The sequence below is a fragment of the Chaetomium globosum genome, genomic scaffold (assembly GCF_000143365.1).
Source record: "Chaetomium globosum CBS 148.51 scaffold_6 genomic scaffold, whole genome shotgun sequence".
Taxonomy (NCBI): Eukaryota; Fungi; Ascomycota; class Sordariomycetes; order Sordariales; family Chaetomiaceae; genus Chaetomium; species Chaetomium globosum.
Genome location: NT_165981.1, coordinates 3,571,605 through 3,588,787, shown reverse-complemented (window position 1 = coordinate 3,588,787; position 17,183 = coordinate 3,571,605). Strand labels below are relative to the sequence as shown.

At 53.0% G+C, this 17,183-nt stretch overlaps 8 protein-coding genes and 1 non-coding gene across 9 annotated transcripts; 2 read left to right on the top strand and 7 right to left on the bottom strand.

Annotated features, from left to right (window-relative positions):
- Positions 1–719: 719 nt before the first annotated feature.
- On the bottom strand, positions 720–802 carry CHGG_11403. Its single transcript has one exon. It is a non-coding gene; the product is annotated as a tRNA-Ala (tRNA).
- Positions 803–1,264: 462 nt separating this feature from the next.
- Positions 1,265–2,425, bottom strand: CHGG_09483 (uncharacterized protein; the record flags this gene model as incomplete). The annotated part of the gene is made up of 3 exons (XM_001227409.1): positions 1,265–1,857; positions 1,933–2,181; positions 2,254–2,425. 3 exons carry the CDS (start codon positions 2,423–2,425, stop codon positions 1,265–1,267), a joined length of 1,014 nt encoding a protein of 337 aa, XP_001227410.1.
- Positions 2,426–2,789: 364 nt separating this feature from the next.
- CHGG_09482 (uncharacterized protein) lies at positions 2,790–4,060 on the bottom strand (the record flags this gene model as incomplete). Its single annotated transcript, XM_001227408.1, has 3 exons — positions 2,790–3,095; positions 3,310–3,778; positions 3,894–4,060. The coding sequence occupies 3 exons, from the start codon at positions 4,058–4,060 to the stop codon at positions 2,790–2,792; spliced, it is 942 nt and encodes a 313-aa protein (XP_001227409.1).
- Positions 4,061–5,844: 1,784 nt separating this feature from the next.
- On the top strand, positions 5,845–6,315 carry CHGG_09481 (uncharacterized protein; the record flags this gene model as incomplete). Its single annotated transcript, XM_001227407.1, has 2 exons — positions 5,845–5,966; positions 6,033–6,315. The coding sequence occupies 2 exons, from the start codon at positions 5,845–5,847 to the stop codon at positions 6,313–6,315; spliced, it is 405 nt and encodes a 134-aa protein (XP_001227408.1).
- A 921-nt stretch (positions 6,316–7,236) lies between these two features.
- On the bottom strand, positions 7,237–7,729 carry CHGG_09480 (uncharacterized protein; the record flags this gene model as incomplete). Its single annotated transcript, XM_001227406.1, has 3 exons — positions 7,237–7,296; positions 7,525–7,605; positions 7,679–7,729. The coding sequence occupies 3 exons, from the start codon at positions 7,727–7,729 to the stop codon at positions 7,237–7,239; spliced, it is 192 nt and encodes a 63-aa protein (XP_001227407.1).
- An 827-nt stretch (positions 7,730–8,556) lies between these two features.
- Positions 8,557–9,087, bottom strand: CHGG_09479 (uncharacterized protein; the record flags this gene model as incomplete). Its single annotated transcript, XM_001227405.1, has 1 exon — positions 8,557–9,087. The coding sequence occupies one exon, from the start codon at positions 9,085–9,087 to the stop codon at positions 8,557–8,559; it is 531 nt and encodes a 176-aa protein (XP_001227406.1).
- Positions 9,088–9,576: 489 nt separating this feature from the next.
- On the bottom strand, positions 9,577–11,951 carry CHGG_09478 (uncharacterized protein; the record flags this gene model as incomplete). The annotated part of the gene is made up of 4 exons (XM_001227404.1): positions 9,577–9,814; positions 9,877–10,076; positions 10,239–10,811; positions 10,899–11,951. The coding sequence occupies 4 exons, from the start codon at positions 11,949–11,951 to the stop codon at positions 9,577–9,579; spliced, it is 2,064 nt and encodes a 687-aa protein (XP_001227405.1).
- Positions 11,952–13,337: 1,386 nt separating this feature from the next.
- CHGG_09477 (uncharacterized protein) lies at positions 13,338–14,493 on the top strand (the record flags this gene model as incomplete). The annotated part of the gene is made up of 3 exons (XM_001227403.1): positions 13,338–13,446; positions 13,560–13,607; positions 13,712–14,493. 3 exons carry the CDS (start codon positions 13,338–13,340, stop codon positions 14,491–14,493), a joined length of 939 nt encoding a protein of 312 aa, XP_001227404.1.
- A 1,679-nt stretch (positions 14,494–16,172) lies between these two features.
- On the bottom strand, positions 16,173–17,099 carry CHGG_09476 (uncharacterized protein; the record flags this gene model as incomplete). The annotated part of the gene is made up of 2 exons (XM_001227402.1): positions 16,173–16,950; positions 17,044–17,099. The coding sequence occupies 2 exons, from the start codon at positions 17,097–17,099 to the stop codon at positions 16,173–16,175; spliced, it is 834 nt and encodes a 277-aa protein (XP_001227403.1).
- Positions 17,100–17,183: the final 84 nt, after the last annotated feature.

Here is a 17,183-nt window from a genome sequence, read left to right as displayed (position 1 = left end):
ACCACGGCTCAAAAGGTCGATGTTAAAGATTAAACATTGAGGGGATATTATTACATTCCCTTCAAAACAAGTGTACGTTGCCTATTCATGAAGAAACGAACCCCCCATATCATTATGTCGTCTATAGCATCACGGTGACGAGGAATGTGGGAGTAGTCTCGGAACCATGACACCTTGACAACGGCTTAATGGAGGAAGACATGCAATGTCGCATGCGCCATCGTCTAACAACGCCCCACCAGCTCCTCGACTTGCGAGTGCTCCGGCTTCCAGGTTTCTTTCATGGTTGGGTTGGCTGCCAGGTGAGTGGGCGTCGACGCATGACGTAGAGGAGACACCACCTGAACGGCCACAAAGTCCTTCACTGGTGGTGAGAAGGTTAGTTGCTGATAGGGGTTCGAGGGTAAGGCAGAACGTGGTTGGGAGTGGCATCATAGGGATCTGGATAACGATATTGCGAATGGTTGCCATCCCGTAGGCTCATTGCCGCAGATTGTGTGTTCATGGGTGTTTTCGGGCATACGGGCAGGAACCCGAAGTAAGATTGAAAGGTAACTAGGACTATGATGGGGCCGTGGTCAAGAGAAGGTTTCTTCACTCAGAGGGTTGAGGTGTTCTCAAAAGTACAGGATGGTATGTGGCAATAGGGGTAAAAAGGGGGCAAACCATGATGCAAAAACACATGTTGACACCAGATGACAGGATCTGATAATGACTTTTGGACGAGCTGGGAATCGAACCCAGGACCTTTCGCATACAGGAGTATGCTAAGCGAACGCTCTACCAACTGAGCCACACGCCCGAGGTGGTTGTTGTTGAACACAAGAGTGGAAGTCTTTTTCTGATAGATCTTCGTCAGGGGTTGAACCCTAAGGCTAAGTAGTGGGGCTGTGCGGAACAGGTTCCGAGATGTGGGTCAGAGAATTTGCATGACCCACTCTGCTTAAAAGTTGAGTTTTCGGATGAGAAAGTTAAGGGTTAGGGCAAGCCCCTATTCTTCCCTCTCCAGTGGGGGTAAACACCAGGGACACATCATCATCGGACACTGGAAGGATGTTCGGAAGACTGCCTGGATATTTGAAACCCCGTTATGATGTACGAAAAGCCCAGACGACTAAGCCCATGCATTTCCAAACGCCTTTGACAGAAATGCCTTTTATCCCAGTTTACCCAAGTCTCCTCCATCGTGTCTTCGACAAAGAAAAATACCATTATCCTCCTTCTTTTCCCGTTGACTGCCTCCTCTCCTCCCACTCTGCACCTCTCACCTTCCATACGTGCTCGAGTACCTGTTTTCCCTCGCCGGCACCTCATACCCACTGCCCTGACCCCCCACCACGGCCGTCGAGTCACTATCATATTTCCCGGGCATCGCGACCCCCGCCGGCGCAACATCAGGGTGAACCGGCAGCATCTGAAAGCTCTCGGTTGTGTTGCGGCCGCTCTCGCCGCCCGACGACGCCAGCACCTCCTTGTACCCGGCCAGGGCCCGGCTGGGGTGGCTCCACAGCAGCACGGCCGCCACCAGCAGCATGAGGGCGCCGTCCAGCCCCAGAAGGTAGCCCTCGTTGGACATGAGCACGCTGTCGTTGCCCATGCCGAACTCGATCATGCGGAACACGGACCGCACCAGCACCAGCACGCTGCTGATGTACAGCGCGACGAGGAGCTGACGCCAGGGGCCCGTGACGGAGTAGGAGCGCGGGGTGGGGTGGGCGGCGATGCGCCGGTGAAAGAGGATCGTGGTGATGATGAAGAAGCCGAAGAAGATGATTTGGATGGCCAGGCCGGCCAGGATGACGTTCTCGCCCCGCTTTTGGTCGTCTTTCGTCTTGGCTACTGCCATGAGGCCGCCGCCTGGAGGGAAGTGGGTGGTTAGTGTCCGATGTTCTGGTTGGGCGGATGGCCCAACTGCTCATGCCATGCACTTACCAGCCCCTTGCGCAAGGAACGACAGCACGTCCCCCGTCACGAAGACCTTAGTCATCCACTTCGTCCTGATTAACGCGTATTCTTCGGCTCCGAGCAGGCGGATCAGTCGGCCGAGGATCATGTAGATGGAGGCGGCGAGCAGCGCTGGGCCGAGTAGGATGAGAAGGGTTTGGAGGATGTACGCGTTCAACGAGTAGTCGGGGTTTTCCTGGGCGGAAATGGCTCGGCCGATGTACCCGATCGTCTCAACTGTGTGGTATCGGTTAGCTCGTGGTAGTCAATGACGATGCTCCGCCGAGTATGGAGCAGGGAAGGGCGTACAAATGCAGCCTATCAAGAACGGGATGAACGACCATGTTCTTCTCCGGAAAAGGAGGACGGCGTGGCCTATCGATACTCCGGCGAAAAGGACAATGAAGACGATATTGGCTGCCAAGTTGGGGTCGTAACGGTACAGCTTGAAGCCGCCCTCAAACGCAGGTTCGCCCGCCATCTTAAGCCCTGGCCCAGGACGTCGTTTACTTGGTACTGTGTCGCTCTGGCTCGTCCACCAGTGGCACCAGGTCTTACGCCGTCACGGGTGAGGCAGATGTGTAAGGAGATCAATACAGGTCGACGGTGTCCTACGATGGATTGGCGGCGTCGAATAAGGTCGAGAAATTGACCGAGGATACCGAAAGAGGGATGGAAGTTTGCATGGAGTCGTGGATAGGGATTCCATCTCCATTATAATAGCAGGCGGGCACAGCACCAGGCTCCAGATCCTGGTCACCCCGTTTCCAAATTCGGTGGCAGCACCACCTGGACGCGCGTCAGCTCCATGTTCATACCAAGACCGCAACCAACATAGCGACCATTTAGGGCGAGTCTTCTCGCTGAGCCACCAGGGCGGGCAGTGTTGAGGACGGGCTTGGGTTGTGCTCGCCCAGGAGGAATCCAGGGGCGGGGATTTCTATACGCGTATCGTCGTGTTGAATCCGTGTCGAATCAGAGCTGAGTCTTTCCGGCGAAGACCCACCGTTTTGACTTTTGCTCGATTTCCACGGGCCCGTCACCCTTGTCGGCCATCCTTGTCCAGCCAAACCCTTGCCACGACAAATCCGCGTATGTCCGGAATACAAGTGGGCAGTGGGCGCCTCATGTCCATGCTCCATGGCAACTCGCTGAAGCACGATTCAGCGCACAGCCAACATGATCATCAGGCGCATAGACCTCGTCCGGCGAGCGTCTGGCTTCCTTCACGGGAACCAAGACGCGTACGAAGATTGAACGGCAACCGTTTCGAAAAGTTAAGTTTGCATTTTGAAACTCCAAGAAAAACACGGCTACGGAATTTTCTTCGCGGTAAGGTATCAACCCACGTCGACACATATATACATCCAAACTCTTAACAACGGGGAATCTAACACCTCCTCCAATCAAGGGCAACACGGACGGTGAGCTTGCTGCTGACGCGGTCGACCTATCCATTTTATCAGCATTAGGTTGTCTCTCATGGCGCCGGAATTGCTTTCCACCTACCGCAATAAGTGCTCGGTCGTCCGTAGGTGAGATGAAGCATTGTGTGTTCATGTTCAGAATGGCCGTGGAGCCGCCGCAAGGGGACCAAGACACCACATTGGGGTTGGCCGAGAGCGAGAAGGCCCCCTCCCGCGCCCCTTTCAAGTCAATGCCATAGTTGACTTCGCCTGAGGCGCCAGTGAAGGAGAAGGTGTTATCGCACTGTCCCTCGGTCCCGGCTGGCAAGAAAGCGTAGCCCTTCATGTTGGCGTTGATCGTGGAGAATCTGTGTAGAAAGAAAAGGTCAGCCCTGGAGACGAGGTGGTCTACCTTGGGGATGTACATACTGGAAACCGGCATCGTATTCAAGGTTCAACGTGAGTTTACAGTTTTTCCGCCAGTCAGCTGCCATTGTGCCAGGACCTGTCTTCACGACGTATTCCGAGAGCCTGATCTCGAACGCCGTGTTTGATGCGTCGGCTCGGACATCAGCAGTGCCGTAAGGGCACCCACTGCCCAACACCGAAGCTCCAACGACTCGGAGACCTTGTGGCACGGCTGCAGCTTCCAGCGGGAGGCTGGCGACTAGGGAGGCGGACCCCAAGGCGAGGATGGATGTAAGAAGCATTCTGATATTGGGGAAAGTGTTAAGGAAAACTGGAGTTTTGTGGAAGCATGAGGGGATATGGAACGAAGGGGAAACTTACCTATGAAAGTCGAGCAAAGTTGGACATTCAAATAGAAGACATGATTCCATCTCTTTAGCAAGACAGGTAAACGAATGTCCAATTGGGTTTTGTTATTCCAGGAAAAAAACGGGACCAACCAAATTACCGGGCATAGAATCGCCGCTCATGATTAGTTCCTAGGTCTAGCCTTCGGTCGCCTCCCAGGCATGTCAGCAAACAAGGGTATGGTGCATGATAAGCGAGCTTCCCAATATATTCTGACAGAGTTTGAGGATCCAGCGGCAAAATCCACCGGCGGAAAAGGAATTTTGTTGCCTGCATATTAATTGAGGACTCAAGAATCCCGTTGTTGGTAGCCAACTAAAATACTACTCCGTAATATAACGCTTCCATCGTCGGTTCAGTTCATGCTGGATAAATGACTCCCTTTATTCAAAATCAGCCGTCTGCCCCAACTGAGAATAACTATCTCAATCTTAAGTAGTGTACTAAAACCGAGTATATTAAAGGCTCCAAGTATAGGAACAACACTCTGTCGCTCATATTGTAAGGTCTTCCAAATATAGAACGTTATTCTGACTACCTAGTTGCCACTGTTTCATTTTGCGTCGTTTAGGCCTGGCCAGCATCCATGATCTCGGTCGGATGTTGGTGTAGTCGAGTCAAGTTCTGCGGGCTCCGAGACTACCTACCATCCTAGGAAAAAAGTAGATCAAATTTGGAGACTATTCTGGCTGCCAATGACTTTAACACCTCGGTTTTGAACGGGCGTTTACTTCAAGCCCTGGTCAATGCTCATCTTCCTCGGGACGGCCCGCTTAATACGGAGACATGGATCAAGCTAGGTAACCTGGGTGCGGACATCGAAAGCTAAGGGTCATGCGTTGGGGCGCGAACCTGGTTTGGGGGCTATACTAAGGAAACTATACTAGGCAATAGTTTGATCTATGATCCACTCCAAGACACTTACTGGCGTAAATTAAGATCTAGTATGCACAGGGTAATCCCCATTGTCGTTCAGAGGGCCCCACACAAGGCCAGGATGGGACAACGGATCAGTGAAGAATTCCATGGCCGGATTCCGGCCCATCTGATAGATGCGTACGAGAATATATGCGTTGCGGGGATCACCGCTGTAGTCTTGCATCTGTCGTTTCTCGGTCAGTGCAAGAGCGAGCGCCATAGCACGGATTGTAACTCACCAGCCGCACTTGATTCCTGCTCACGAGGAATGTCGTCCCGCATCCAGCAGGGGTTGTTTTCACCTCGAGGTGATATGTCGTCCCTGTCCCCCAGCGAGGAGAGATATCAGCCCCAGCATTGGCGAGTTTCTGTAAAAGCTGCCCACGGTGATCCTCGTAAGTGAAGTCGGCATGCTGTCCCGGTCGCTCTTCGAATTTCGGATGGTTGGCGTGGAATCGTAGGTGGCTCGTCCAGTTTTCGTAGGACCAACCAGGTAAACCTCCGAGCCATGAGTGTATCTACAACCGATTATCAGTTATCAAAACAGCACCGAGGGTTAGCGTTGCGGGGAATCGGTACATAATGTTCTCCCTGGAATCCAATCTCCTCGTTCCTCGTCAGCTGAGAATGGGCTAGTCGTTTATGAGAGTCGAGACCAATTTCCTCATTTGTGCTCAACCGAGGACGATCTGAGGGCGTATCAGGGCCCTTACTCGCGCCGCCGCAAGACAGCAAACGTAGCGCTGCGCCAACAAACAAAATGATGATGGCCGGGCCTCCATGCTCACTCGTGTCAAGTATCCCGTGCACGCCGTCCCTCATCGACAACACCGCAAGCGCACCGGCGGCGATGGCCAGCAAGGAGCTCAAGAATGGCGCGAGGTAAGAATGTCGCTTCTTTGGGCCGCCAAGCAGACATAAAGCGAGAAACGGACTGACGGCGTCTAGAACGATGGCGATGATGACGAGCGCAGCACTGGCTTTGGTCTGGGCGGCAACCCTCGTTTCGTTAGCAGCGAGTCTGCCCGGGCTGATATTGCTCAGCGTGGCATTCCAGGAGGACACAATCTCGGTAATGCGTCGTCCTCGGTCATTGCCCAAGCGGTCTCTTAGCGAATCCTCTAGGGTGCCGAGCAGATTCTTGGTCGGGGGGAACGCGCGCCGACAATTCGTCTCGCCCGTGGTCTCGAAGACATCGCATATCCCTGTGTATCAAACCTTGGGTTACTAGGTGGTTGAAGTCAAACAAGACTATCAGCAACGTACCTGACATTCCCCAATACAAATATGTAGGCAGCTCGGCAGACAGAGGAAATTCCGTTTCATTGCCTCCATCAACCACGGCCAGTTTATGCAGCCCGTCGGCCAGGAGGGTCACATTCACTCGATAAAGACATATGTTTTTGGTGGCTGGTGACATGCACGAGATAAGGAACACAACATTTGCAGCGATGCTCACTTTTCGGAGTTAGCGTATTGCCTCATATTCCTGCAAAACTGCCGCAAGAAAGGCTTCACGGGGAAACACCGGTTTGGAGACTGGGACGTACCGAGGGCAAAGCCAGAGATCCATAGCCAGGAACCTTTCATGATAGGGGAGACCAACGGACGCACACAAGCGCCCTTTCAACGCTCCGCGCTCACTATGGAGGCGTTGTGGAGGAGAGATGGCTAGGATGAGGGTGGAATTAGGGAAGAGGGAGTGGCCTAGAACGACTAAAGGAATGACAATATCCGAAAGTTTTATACAGCAGAACACACACGCGCTGAAGCGCCTCACTCCCCTGGTCCGTGATCGCGGCGCTCTTGGCGTTAACGAGGGTGACCTGAAGCCTCGGTAACAGGTACTTTTTATTGGGAGAACTCTCCGGACAGCGTTGCGGGTGGCTTAACGGTCACTCCATGATTTGCTACCACAACGCCTCGCCTCGCCCCCATGCAAGGAACAAGCCACAGAGCTTCGCGATGAAACGCTAGCGCCGATCACCATGGCCTTGTCCTCCGGGAACGGAAAACTTTAGCGGCCTTTGTTGCAATAGAGAGGCGCGGTAACAGTTTAACCCATTGAGGTGCAGCTTTCAGCAGACTTTGCCATATCGTCGAAACGGGGGTTCAATCGCCATTCTGTACATCGCCTATAATCAAGGTACACTTATCTGTCCTTGTTCACGATTATTATGACCGTAGCCTGGGAGTTTGAATCTGCCCGCAGCTGATAATTGTGGTTACATTGAATTGAACAATGGGAAGAAACCCCAACATTTTCTTTTCCACCATTTCGCTTTACGCGAATGAGGGAATCATCGCATCGGCCGAGTGGAGCTTTTTAAGGGGGACGAGTCTAGTGTTGCGTTTGGGGCAAGGGGCGGATTTTCAGCGAGATAAGTGAGGTTACCTAGATACAGGTACTCGTGCCTGGTCCGTGGTCATAACCACGTACCGATAGTCCATCGGCATCCGAGTCGGGGATCTCGTGATGGGGCCGGCATCGGACAATAACGTCGAGTATTGTATACAGACCCTCATTAATTGTGGTTACAGGGACCAGGGAGTATCCCCGGCGCCCAAGCAGGAGGGAGTTGCTGGGGCGGTACCATCGTTGCTACCTTGGTGGCACCAGACTTGAACCGAGTGTTGTTCACCATCGTTGGGAATCAGGATTGAGCTGCTGTCGAGACAGATACTGAACGACGGTCGATGACTGCCTTCGACCAAGCATTCTCTGCGCGGCGACAAAATGCTTGAAGTCGTTCAAAGGAGTCTGAGCCCCCTAATGGCGAATAGCAAGTCAGAAGCAGGTTACCTAGGTAGGTCACGTAATGCAAACGCGCCTAGTGCTATGGCTAGGAAGTTGGCTACCTAGGTTATCTGTGAATTGTTGGGCGGCCGCCGCTAGATGGGCCTGGGTAGATGCGCTTCGATGGGTGGGTATTTGAGACCATGAAGAATACCTACCTAGGTACCTAGGTGCCCAGTAGTGACCACCCTCCGAGGCCTTGACCACCTTACAGCTAATAAACGCTACAACGGCAATATTTTGAGTTCATGAAGGACCTGGGGTTTGTCAAGCACTCGTCCCGGGGTGATAATCAGGCTGGGCGGGACGGAGCCGAGTTGGTTCTCTATATACGGGTATTTATTAGTTACCTCCTGCCCCGAGTTCCGAGAAGGTGGGCCGCGCCTCAAGGTCTGGGTGCCACTTGGTGATGAAACCGCTCGCATCGGCGTTATTGGCGAACATAGGACTAGAATTGTAGGGGATGCGTTCTAAGTACTAGTCGTAAAGCTTCGTATATGGTCCTAACTCCAGACCATGCAAGAGAACGTGTAGAAATATCGAAACGAAGGCTAAGTCCACTCCACCGTGCAAAGTCCGCGCAAAGGTGCCATGTGGGCAGCTCCGGGTCTGGGCACTAAGTACAGTAGGTAATTATAGAGATACGCAGAAATGTGTATTTGTCTATCGAACCCCCTATAACAAGCTTTGATATAGATAGGATGGCAAAGGATACTGTCGAGCAAGCGCTGTAACATCATTCTTGAGCTCGTTACATTGTACTACCTTTCCACCGAGCAAGTGCAGGAGGTTTCTCCGGCTCCGTTGTGCTTCCGAGTTCTTAAACTCCATGCTGAGAGCCTTAGTGAGCTCAATCCCGCGATGGACCAACTCGGCAACCTGCACGAACCCCTTGCTGTCCTGCAAACCCCGGATTACCATAGGAGTTGTTGCTAACCGTAGGCCACTGAATCTGAGCCCTTTGTCACCCGGTAGCGGGTTCTGGTTGGCGATGATGTTGACCTGGCGCAACACGCTCTCCACTTCGAACCCGGAGATGCGGTCCTTCCTGTGATCGAGAAGCATGATGTGGCTGTCTGTGCCTCCCGTGAGCAGATGGTACCCTTTGCTAAGTAGCTCGCGAGAGAGGGTGGCCGCCGTGTCCAGGTACAGTTGCTGCTCCCTCCGGTAATCCTCGGTGCGAGCTTGCTTCAGTGCTACGGCCATGGCGGCGATGCTCCATAGTTGGGTCCGCACTGGAATCGCGGGAAGACGGTGGTGTTGATTACATCTTCCATCCCCCACCGGAATACGATCAAGGCGCCCTGCGGGCCTCGCAATGTTTTGTAGGGCGTGGTTGTTACCACGTCGCAGTAGGGGAATGGCGACGGAAACACACCAGAAGCAACATTGTACATGGGCCATGCTAGACGGGCAGTAACTTTCGGCTAGCCGGGCAGTGCCAAATCGGCTAGCCGGGCAGTACCTCCCCAAGAGAAAACGCTAACACGTAGATCCTTAATATCGCAGCGTCCCTCAACAGATACCTGATTAATCAAAAGTCCTTTGTAATATCCTTTTTTTGCTCTATTCTATAGTGTAATCCATGTCCTTTTCGGACCTGCGGGTATTGTACAATTGCGTTGTGAAAACGGTACAGCTATTTCCACCTAACGTTTGTTCTAGGTCTAGACTCCCGCTCTGTGCAGCCAATATTCAGCAGCGGCGTGGGCGTTTCCTAGCCCTTGCAGGCTGCTCCTGAGACTCCTGAATACGCGCGACTGGCATCACTGTACGCCCACTCCGAGTAGTCCGCAGAGTCTGATTGGGGACGGCACCCTGACTTCTAGCCGGCCCGGAGATCCTTGGGGCGTTCTCAGGTCGGCGTTCTGGGTCCTTTCCACGCCAAGTATTGACTATAATCTCTGGTTCCGGCTCCGATTCGATTTCAGGCCTGGATTCGAGGTCATCCAGCTGTTCTGGTTCTATCTCCCATTGCGACAGGCGCCGTCTCACACTCGGATTGAGTCTTCCAGCTGATGCGTGGCCTCGAGCCGCTCTTGGGTTGCGGGCGCGCCGACTGCCTCTCCAACCTCGTTGGGACTGTCGGTTACCTCTCTGTGAGGCTGGAGGTCGAAGGCTGACTTGGCCGGGGAGGCAGAGTTCTCTGGTGACTGGTATGGGCTCATTTTTGGGACGCCCACGTCGCCGTTCAGCTGGATTGGGGTCCCTGATTCGAATATATCTCTCTTGACAATCGATCCTCGAATCAAGGAGCCAGCGTGGATCAAGATCCTGCAAAGTAAGAGGCTCCTTATCCTTCAATCGCTGGTGAATAATATGCCGGCAAGGAAGACGAAACTGTAGCTGTATTGTACAGGAATCATCGCAGACTGGGACTTCTTCGGATCCTGTATCGCGGGCATGTTCAATGCCTTCTGCGCGTGCCGTTTCTCGCGAGTAATATGCTCTAGAGCTTTGAGAGAGACGGCTTGAGGGAGATCACCTAGGTAATCTTGGTGTAAGTAGTCCATCTTAATCCTCGTCATCTGCTTTGCCACCTCTTGATTGTAGTTGCGGTGCTGATTCTGGCACATTTCTTTGAGAGCCTTTGTCAAGCGTAAGAAATCGCTTTTGCCGGTTACCAGATAACTCTTGATGTTGAAGTTAGAGGACTCGGTCTGAGACGTGACCGATTGGGAGAAATTCAGGTGCCTCCGAGTACAGTATTCCGCCCATTGTTCTCTCAGAGGGAGCCATTCAGCCTGGAGATACTGCAGGATCTCCTCCTGGTCGGAGAACTCCGCAATAAGCCATGTCCAGATCCTCACAAATTCCTCCTTAGTCTTGGCGCGTACCAGGATCTTCCAGATGGTAAGAACGCCCTCAGCATCGTGGGTGATCTTGGTCCGGGATCCAGGACGATCCTCAGAGGGTTCTTCTGTTGTAAACTATACATCACCAAGACCCTCCTCATCAGCTGCAACTTGGTCGGGCAGGCGAGGCCATTTGCCCTTCTTCTTTGCCTGGAGGAGAACGTTCTTGTTGATATGGAAACGGCACAGCTGTTGTTGGGCATCCGGAAACGTCTCCTTCAGGGCGTCCCTCATCCTTTCGTCTTTATCAGTGATCGTTACGGCTGGAGATCGGGCTTCAAGTTGGACCTGGAGTTCCTTGACTCCCTGAGCAAGGAAATCAAAGCCCTCACGGCGTTCGTTATTGATCAAGCCGAAGGCAACGTTTGCAGTAGAGTTGATATTCGTCTGAGTGGTAATAACAAACAGGGGAAATCCAAGTGCGTTGGTACTGTGAGTATTGTCAAAACTGAGGCAGTCTGGGAAGCGCTTCCACATCTCCTGACACTCTGGGAAGGTAAAAGCGATGCCCAAAAGGCGGTTGGGATCTCGGGTATCCCATTTCGGGACATATAGGACTCCTTCCTGGTCAAAAGCCTTGATCACAGCCCCGGAGGCTGAACAACCATCCTTTTCCTGTCGACGGAATGCCTGTCTGGCGTTGTTGATATCCTTGATGGTGAAGTGCGAATTGGGTTCCTCCTCCTCTACCATCTTGCTAATCTCGCGTGCTTTGATGGCGCTATAGCTGGACATCTTCTTCACAAGGTTCTTGACCGGGGACTTTATCTTCCGGTGTTGTGGGTGAGCCGAGGGATCGAGGGACTTCGGGTGGTTGTGGACGTGGTAACGAGGATCCTTATGATGCCTGAACACCCATCCTTCATCTGTGAGCTTTGCCGATGCCTTGAACTTGCAGCCAGACTTGCGAGTGCTGGACTTGCGTAGCCGGACTCCCTCGGTAGGTCTAGGCAAACCGAAGCGGTCACAGACGATGGTGTAGTAAGTCGGTTGGCCTGCTATACGGTTGGAGGCGTTCTGGCGATTTACTGCATATCCGTTGGCCTTGCCGTGGGCGTTGATTGCGTCCTGAAGCTGTTGAATAGTATCTGCTTTTACTGTCGAGCCGTCATTGCAAAGGGCTCCTCCCTCTGGGTATATTGGGATGGCATCTTCGTCATCTGACAGGTCGTCCTCCGAAAAACCACCCCATTCCTCGAAATCTTGATCCGACATTTTGTGCGCGCAATTTGGAGGTGTTGCACCTTTCGTCGACGAGAGCTAGTGGAATATTCGGGTTCATCAGGTTCGAAAAGGTCGGAATGGAAGTTCTTACGAAGATCTGGCAAGAATTAGCGCGTAGCTGGGCGCGTAAGAAAAGCGCGTTATTTGTCACGGGTTGTGGAAGGGGACTGCCAGGTCAGGGGTAGCTACTGCCCGGTTAGCTGAAAGGTTACTGCCCGGCTAGCCGAAAGTTACTGCCCGTCTAGCATGGCCCTTGTACATTGACGCTCCAATCAGCTGGGTCGAGGTCAAATGTTTCGAGAGCTTGTTGCCAACACAGCTTCTCAATAGAATCGACCGTTTCAGTCCCAGCATGATACCTTCGGCCTGGATAGCCTTCGAAGCCAAGAAGAAATGCATTGTTTGCTTGGTACACAGCCTTCGTCGGGTAGCTCTCCATTGCCATGAGGTTCAGGGATTGGCTGTGTAGCTCCCGTTCCTATGACGAGAGACATTGGTGTCGGCGCATGTGAGTCCTCCCAACAAGGACGATAAAAATGCATCCGGGTATGGCAGGGAAGGGAGGTGACAAATCGTACGGCGATCAAGTGGTCTTCGATTTGCGGGTCAACATCCCGAAGAGGCGCATCTAACACCTAGTGAGACTGATTTAGCTGTTGGCAGGCAGATCGCACCTCACTAATCTCAGAGACTGGCGTCATACTTTAGAAGGATAATAGTTTCTGGATAATTAAAGAACTTGTCATCCTCCTAGAATGCTCAACTGGGTTTAATTGCGGCAGACGATGCTGCTTTAGTTTCGGGGCAAATGCCGCAAGATCTCAGGAGAGGCTCCGATGAGATGTTAGTCGAGCTAGCAGGAGAACACACTGAACTCGTAGCCCATGATGGCGGACCACTGCATAGCGAGCGAGAAGTAACACGTAGGTATGTAGGGTCTAGTTGGAGAGTAGAGACTGCATTCCATGTGCTGGTGGCATGTCCCTATGAGACTTGAACGTAGTAGTAGTAATAAGTGGTCAGTCAACGTTAAGTAAAGAAGCCAGCCCATGTCTTGATAATATTGAGGCAAACCTACAGCCTATTGTTGGCACTTGAGTTGTTATGTATGTTTCTGCAAGCAGGGGGCTTGCAACAGGACCCGCCAAGCGTCCGTTAAGACTCGGCCCGTGACTCTAATTACAAGGCTGGAAAAAAACATTTTCCGTCGGCTAGTTATAGGAAATGTCCCGGGTGTAAGGAGACGGCCAGACGGTGATGTGGAGGGTAGTACGGCAGCGGTGCTTACATCGTTAGGCACGTCGATCCTACCTACCTACCGCCTTATAATTTCAATATAACTCCGGCTCCCCGAGGATCCGTTGCTAAACCCTTAAGATGATGACATGCACAGGTCTTCGAACTCTCATGAATAATATGTTGATCTATGGATCTGTGGTTGATGGGATTGGCGGTAACTTCCCTCTAAACACGGCTATAATAAAAGGTACGAGGAGGCTACTACATTCTATCCTATCTAGAGAAGGCTAGGCCTTTCGCGAGGGATTGGACGTGGCATTTTCTATCTTGAAAATCACGACCCAACTAGTACTTCCAAAGTGACCAGACCGTTGTCAAGGCCGATTACCATGGTAGCTGCAACATATGGTACGCGACCGGGGTCATCTATGCTTCCCACAAAGATGGTGCAACTTTCAGATACTTTGTCAAGGTATAGGAAAGGACCCTGTTTGTAGACCGGGATGCTGTAGCTGACGGTTTTCAGTATGGCGTCGGGAAGCTTGGCCGTAAACTGGTCGCCGGAGAACACCACGCCATGTCGCAGATGGAACGCATAGTGCCGGACACGGTCCCTGGACCCATCGCATGGGGTCGGCTCCAACTTCCAGCAGCTTCAAGTGAAGGTTATTTTTACTTAACGCGCTTCGTCGACTTTGAGGAATCCGGCTTCCCCGATATTTCCGCGACAGTCAAAATCGTGGCAAGGCTGCATGCCTCGGGTCTGGGAACATCTGACGAATTTGGTTCACCAATTCCCATCTATGATGGCTTGCTCTGCCACGTTGGAGGTTGGGAGAGGGAGTGGACGACTCTCTTCAAAATGCTATGGCAGACTTCTTCTCTGGACAGGTCAATCAACGGACCGCAAAAAGAACTCGACATTGCCATCTACCACACCCTCACACAAGTAGTTCCCAGGCTGCTGGGGTATCTGAACCAATTAATGGGAGGGATTACGCCGTGTTTTGTTCACGGGGATCTTTGGGAGGGGAACATCGGGAAGGAGGTGTCGACCGGGAAGCATTTCATATTCGACTTGAACGGGTATTATGGGCACCATGAAGTCGAGCTCGCGTACTGGAAGACTCTGCACCACAATATGCGCTCCCGAGATTACTGCACAGAGTACTTCAAACATATGCGGCCATCCGAGCCGGCTGCCGAGGTCGGCGATCGGATTAAACTTTATGGTATCAAAGCCTACTTGAATTATGCCGCCCATGAGCGTCAGCGTGCAATGAGAATGAGGTAGCCGTCACCTAGATTTCCTCGGTGCCAGATCCAAAACGTGTTCGCCGGTGGAGGAGTAGAGCGGGAACTCTTCGTCTGCCCAACGGCCAATCACCGTGCCGTCGGGGGATTCGTGGGCTCTGCGCAAAGTCTCCTTCATGAGCTGGCTGCGCGTCGCAAAGTTGAAGCCAGTTGTAAGGGTCAAGAAATGCTTGTCGAGGTCGATCTTCCAGGATTCGGGCCAGGGGATATCCGAAATAAAGCGCTTATGCACATAGCCGAACGGCTTGTCGTATCCGTCGATGAAGAAGTAGTAGTAATCCTGCATGTGCCGTCTGTAGGCATCGGGGTCCTTTATGAAGTAAGGCCAGCTGTGTCACGGGCCGTAAGCATTTGCAATAATATCAATTCTCGGCAAGCACTCATCACAAATCTCTCAGTAAAATCTCACCTATCGACCCGCTCGACCAACTGAAGGTTCGTGAACGGGGGGGCTTGTAACGTCTCTGACATGGTGACGGATCCTGAATCCGATGGTGGGAGCTCGAACAATTGAAGGGACGGCTTCAATGGTTCTAGGTGGAGGCGAAAATTGAAGAGGTCGATTGCGAGCGGGAAGAGGCCAGCGAAGGACACGCTGGGGAATGGCTGGCTGGGAGGTTGAGCGTGAAAAGCAACTTGAGACGAGAGGATTCCGAATCCGGGGCGCATTGTTGGTGGGGGACGTGCGGGTGGCCATGGCGAGGAAGGATCAGCCTGATGACTGAACTCGTAGTTGACTCGTTGGTTTCATTTTCGTTGTCTTCCCTTTGTTGGTTTTACAATTTCTGGGTTAAGACGGAGTTTCGAGGGTGGCATCGTTTAAGCAGGCATTTGGTCACGTTATCTTTACCGACACCATTACTGCGCTGAGTTCTTCGGTATCGGACTGGTTTCAAGGTGGTAGGGATGGAGGGAGTTTATTTGTTTGACCCAGCGTTGATGCTGGAAACGGCCAGCTTACCTAGGTACCCTAGGCAGGTAGTCTTGCATTATTTCAGAAATGTCAGCACAGTTCGACCATCAACCGTCAATCAATCATGTGGGCCGGGATGCCAGGGTTCGTTCGTGATAACTCCAAGCCGACTCAGTTCACCTAAAACTGAGCGTTGGACCTCCCTCAACTTCAAGAAACGAGCAGGTCAAAGGGGGGGGCTGGGTGACTCTTAACCACACTCCTCAACTCAGGACACCACTCCCCAGCCCTCTTCACACTTCGGTCGTATTTTTGCAGGACTGCTAACCAAGGACGTGAAGACGAGACCCCGGGGTTGGTATGCCCTTTCATTTGTTCATACTGCTATCTTGAAACAAATCATACTACCTGGGTATCCATCATCTTTATTTCCCCATCCCCAAGATGCACTCGATGCTCTGACATTTTCTTATTCTTGATTATCCCAAGCAAAATCATCCTCTTTTCTCAAGGTCCTCCAAATACGACAAGATCCTCCGCACTAAAAACGCCCGCGGCTCAGCCTGATCATCATTACTTAACGCATGCGACGCGCCCGGTATCAAACCACTGCGCTCATGATCCCATATCGGCTCTGCAGCATCCCGATCCGTCACGGCCCTCCACCTCGCCAGCAACCCCTCCTTATCCACCCAGTCGGGCACGGCCTGATCCGCCCCCGACATCAACACCATCAACTTATGCCTCTACAACCCTCGCCGCCCCACCATGCCAAACGTCCTCCCCAAGCACTCCTCCCCCAAATCCGAACTAAACATATCATCCTCGGCCGGCCTCCCCGGACTATCCGGACTAACTAAACTCAAAAACCGGCGACAACTAACAGGTGTGTTGCGCGGGTAGCCAAACTGCGCCGTCAAATGGATCGGCAGCATGGAATCACACCCGTCCTCATCCCCATCCCCATCCCCATCCCCATCCACACCCGCGCGCGCCAACGCCACTAGGCGATCATACGTCTCGCGCAGCTGGGCGGGCGAGCGGCCCAAAAACCCGTCGCGCATGATGAGGTGGATGGCCTCGCGGTCCGAGACGGGCGCCTGCATGATGGCGCCATCCACGACCGGGCGGTGGCTGTGTTCCAGGCCGCGGTCGAAGCGCGGGATGCGCGTGTGCGGGTTAGGCTGGGAGAGGTAGTGCAGCACGCACTGGCTGCCGGTGGAGTGGCCCATGAGGACGAGGCGGCCGGGGGAGCCGAAGTGGGCGGTTTTGTGCGCGTGGATGTGCGCGATGCATTGCGCAATCTCGTCCGTGTCGCGGTCCAGGTGCCCGAAGCCCCAGGATTGGTAGGATGAGGTGAGGTTGAGGGTGAAGAGGGACCATTGCGTGGGTTGCAGGCTGGTGACGATGTCGGCTACGTAGGAGGTCGTGGCGAGGCCGTCGCCGAGACCGCCGAGGAAGAGGATGCTGTTGGGTTGGGGTTTGTGGTTGGGAGTGAATTCGAAGGCGACCAGCGTTTTCCGTCTGTGGTAGAGGTAAACCGAGGCGGTTTGTTAGTTTGCTGTTACACACGCGGATGGCGAAGACCGGAGATGGGGTGGGGAGACTCTAGCGTACAAAATGATGCAGTGATGCCCGGCGAACCTCCGTTTCGGCCAGAATTTGGAACCCATGGTGCTGGGAGAGGCGTTGGACAGCTGAAGCGTGATTTCCAGGGCCAGAGGTATCAGAGATTCTCTAGATCTGAAAAGTTCGGT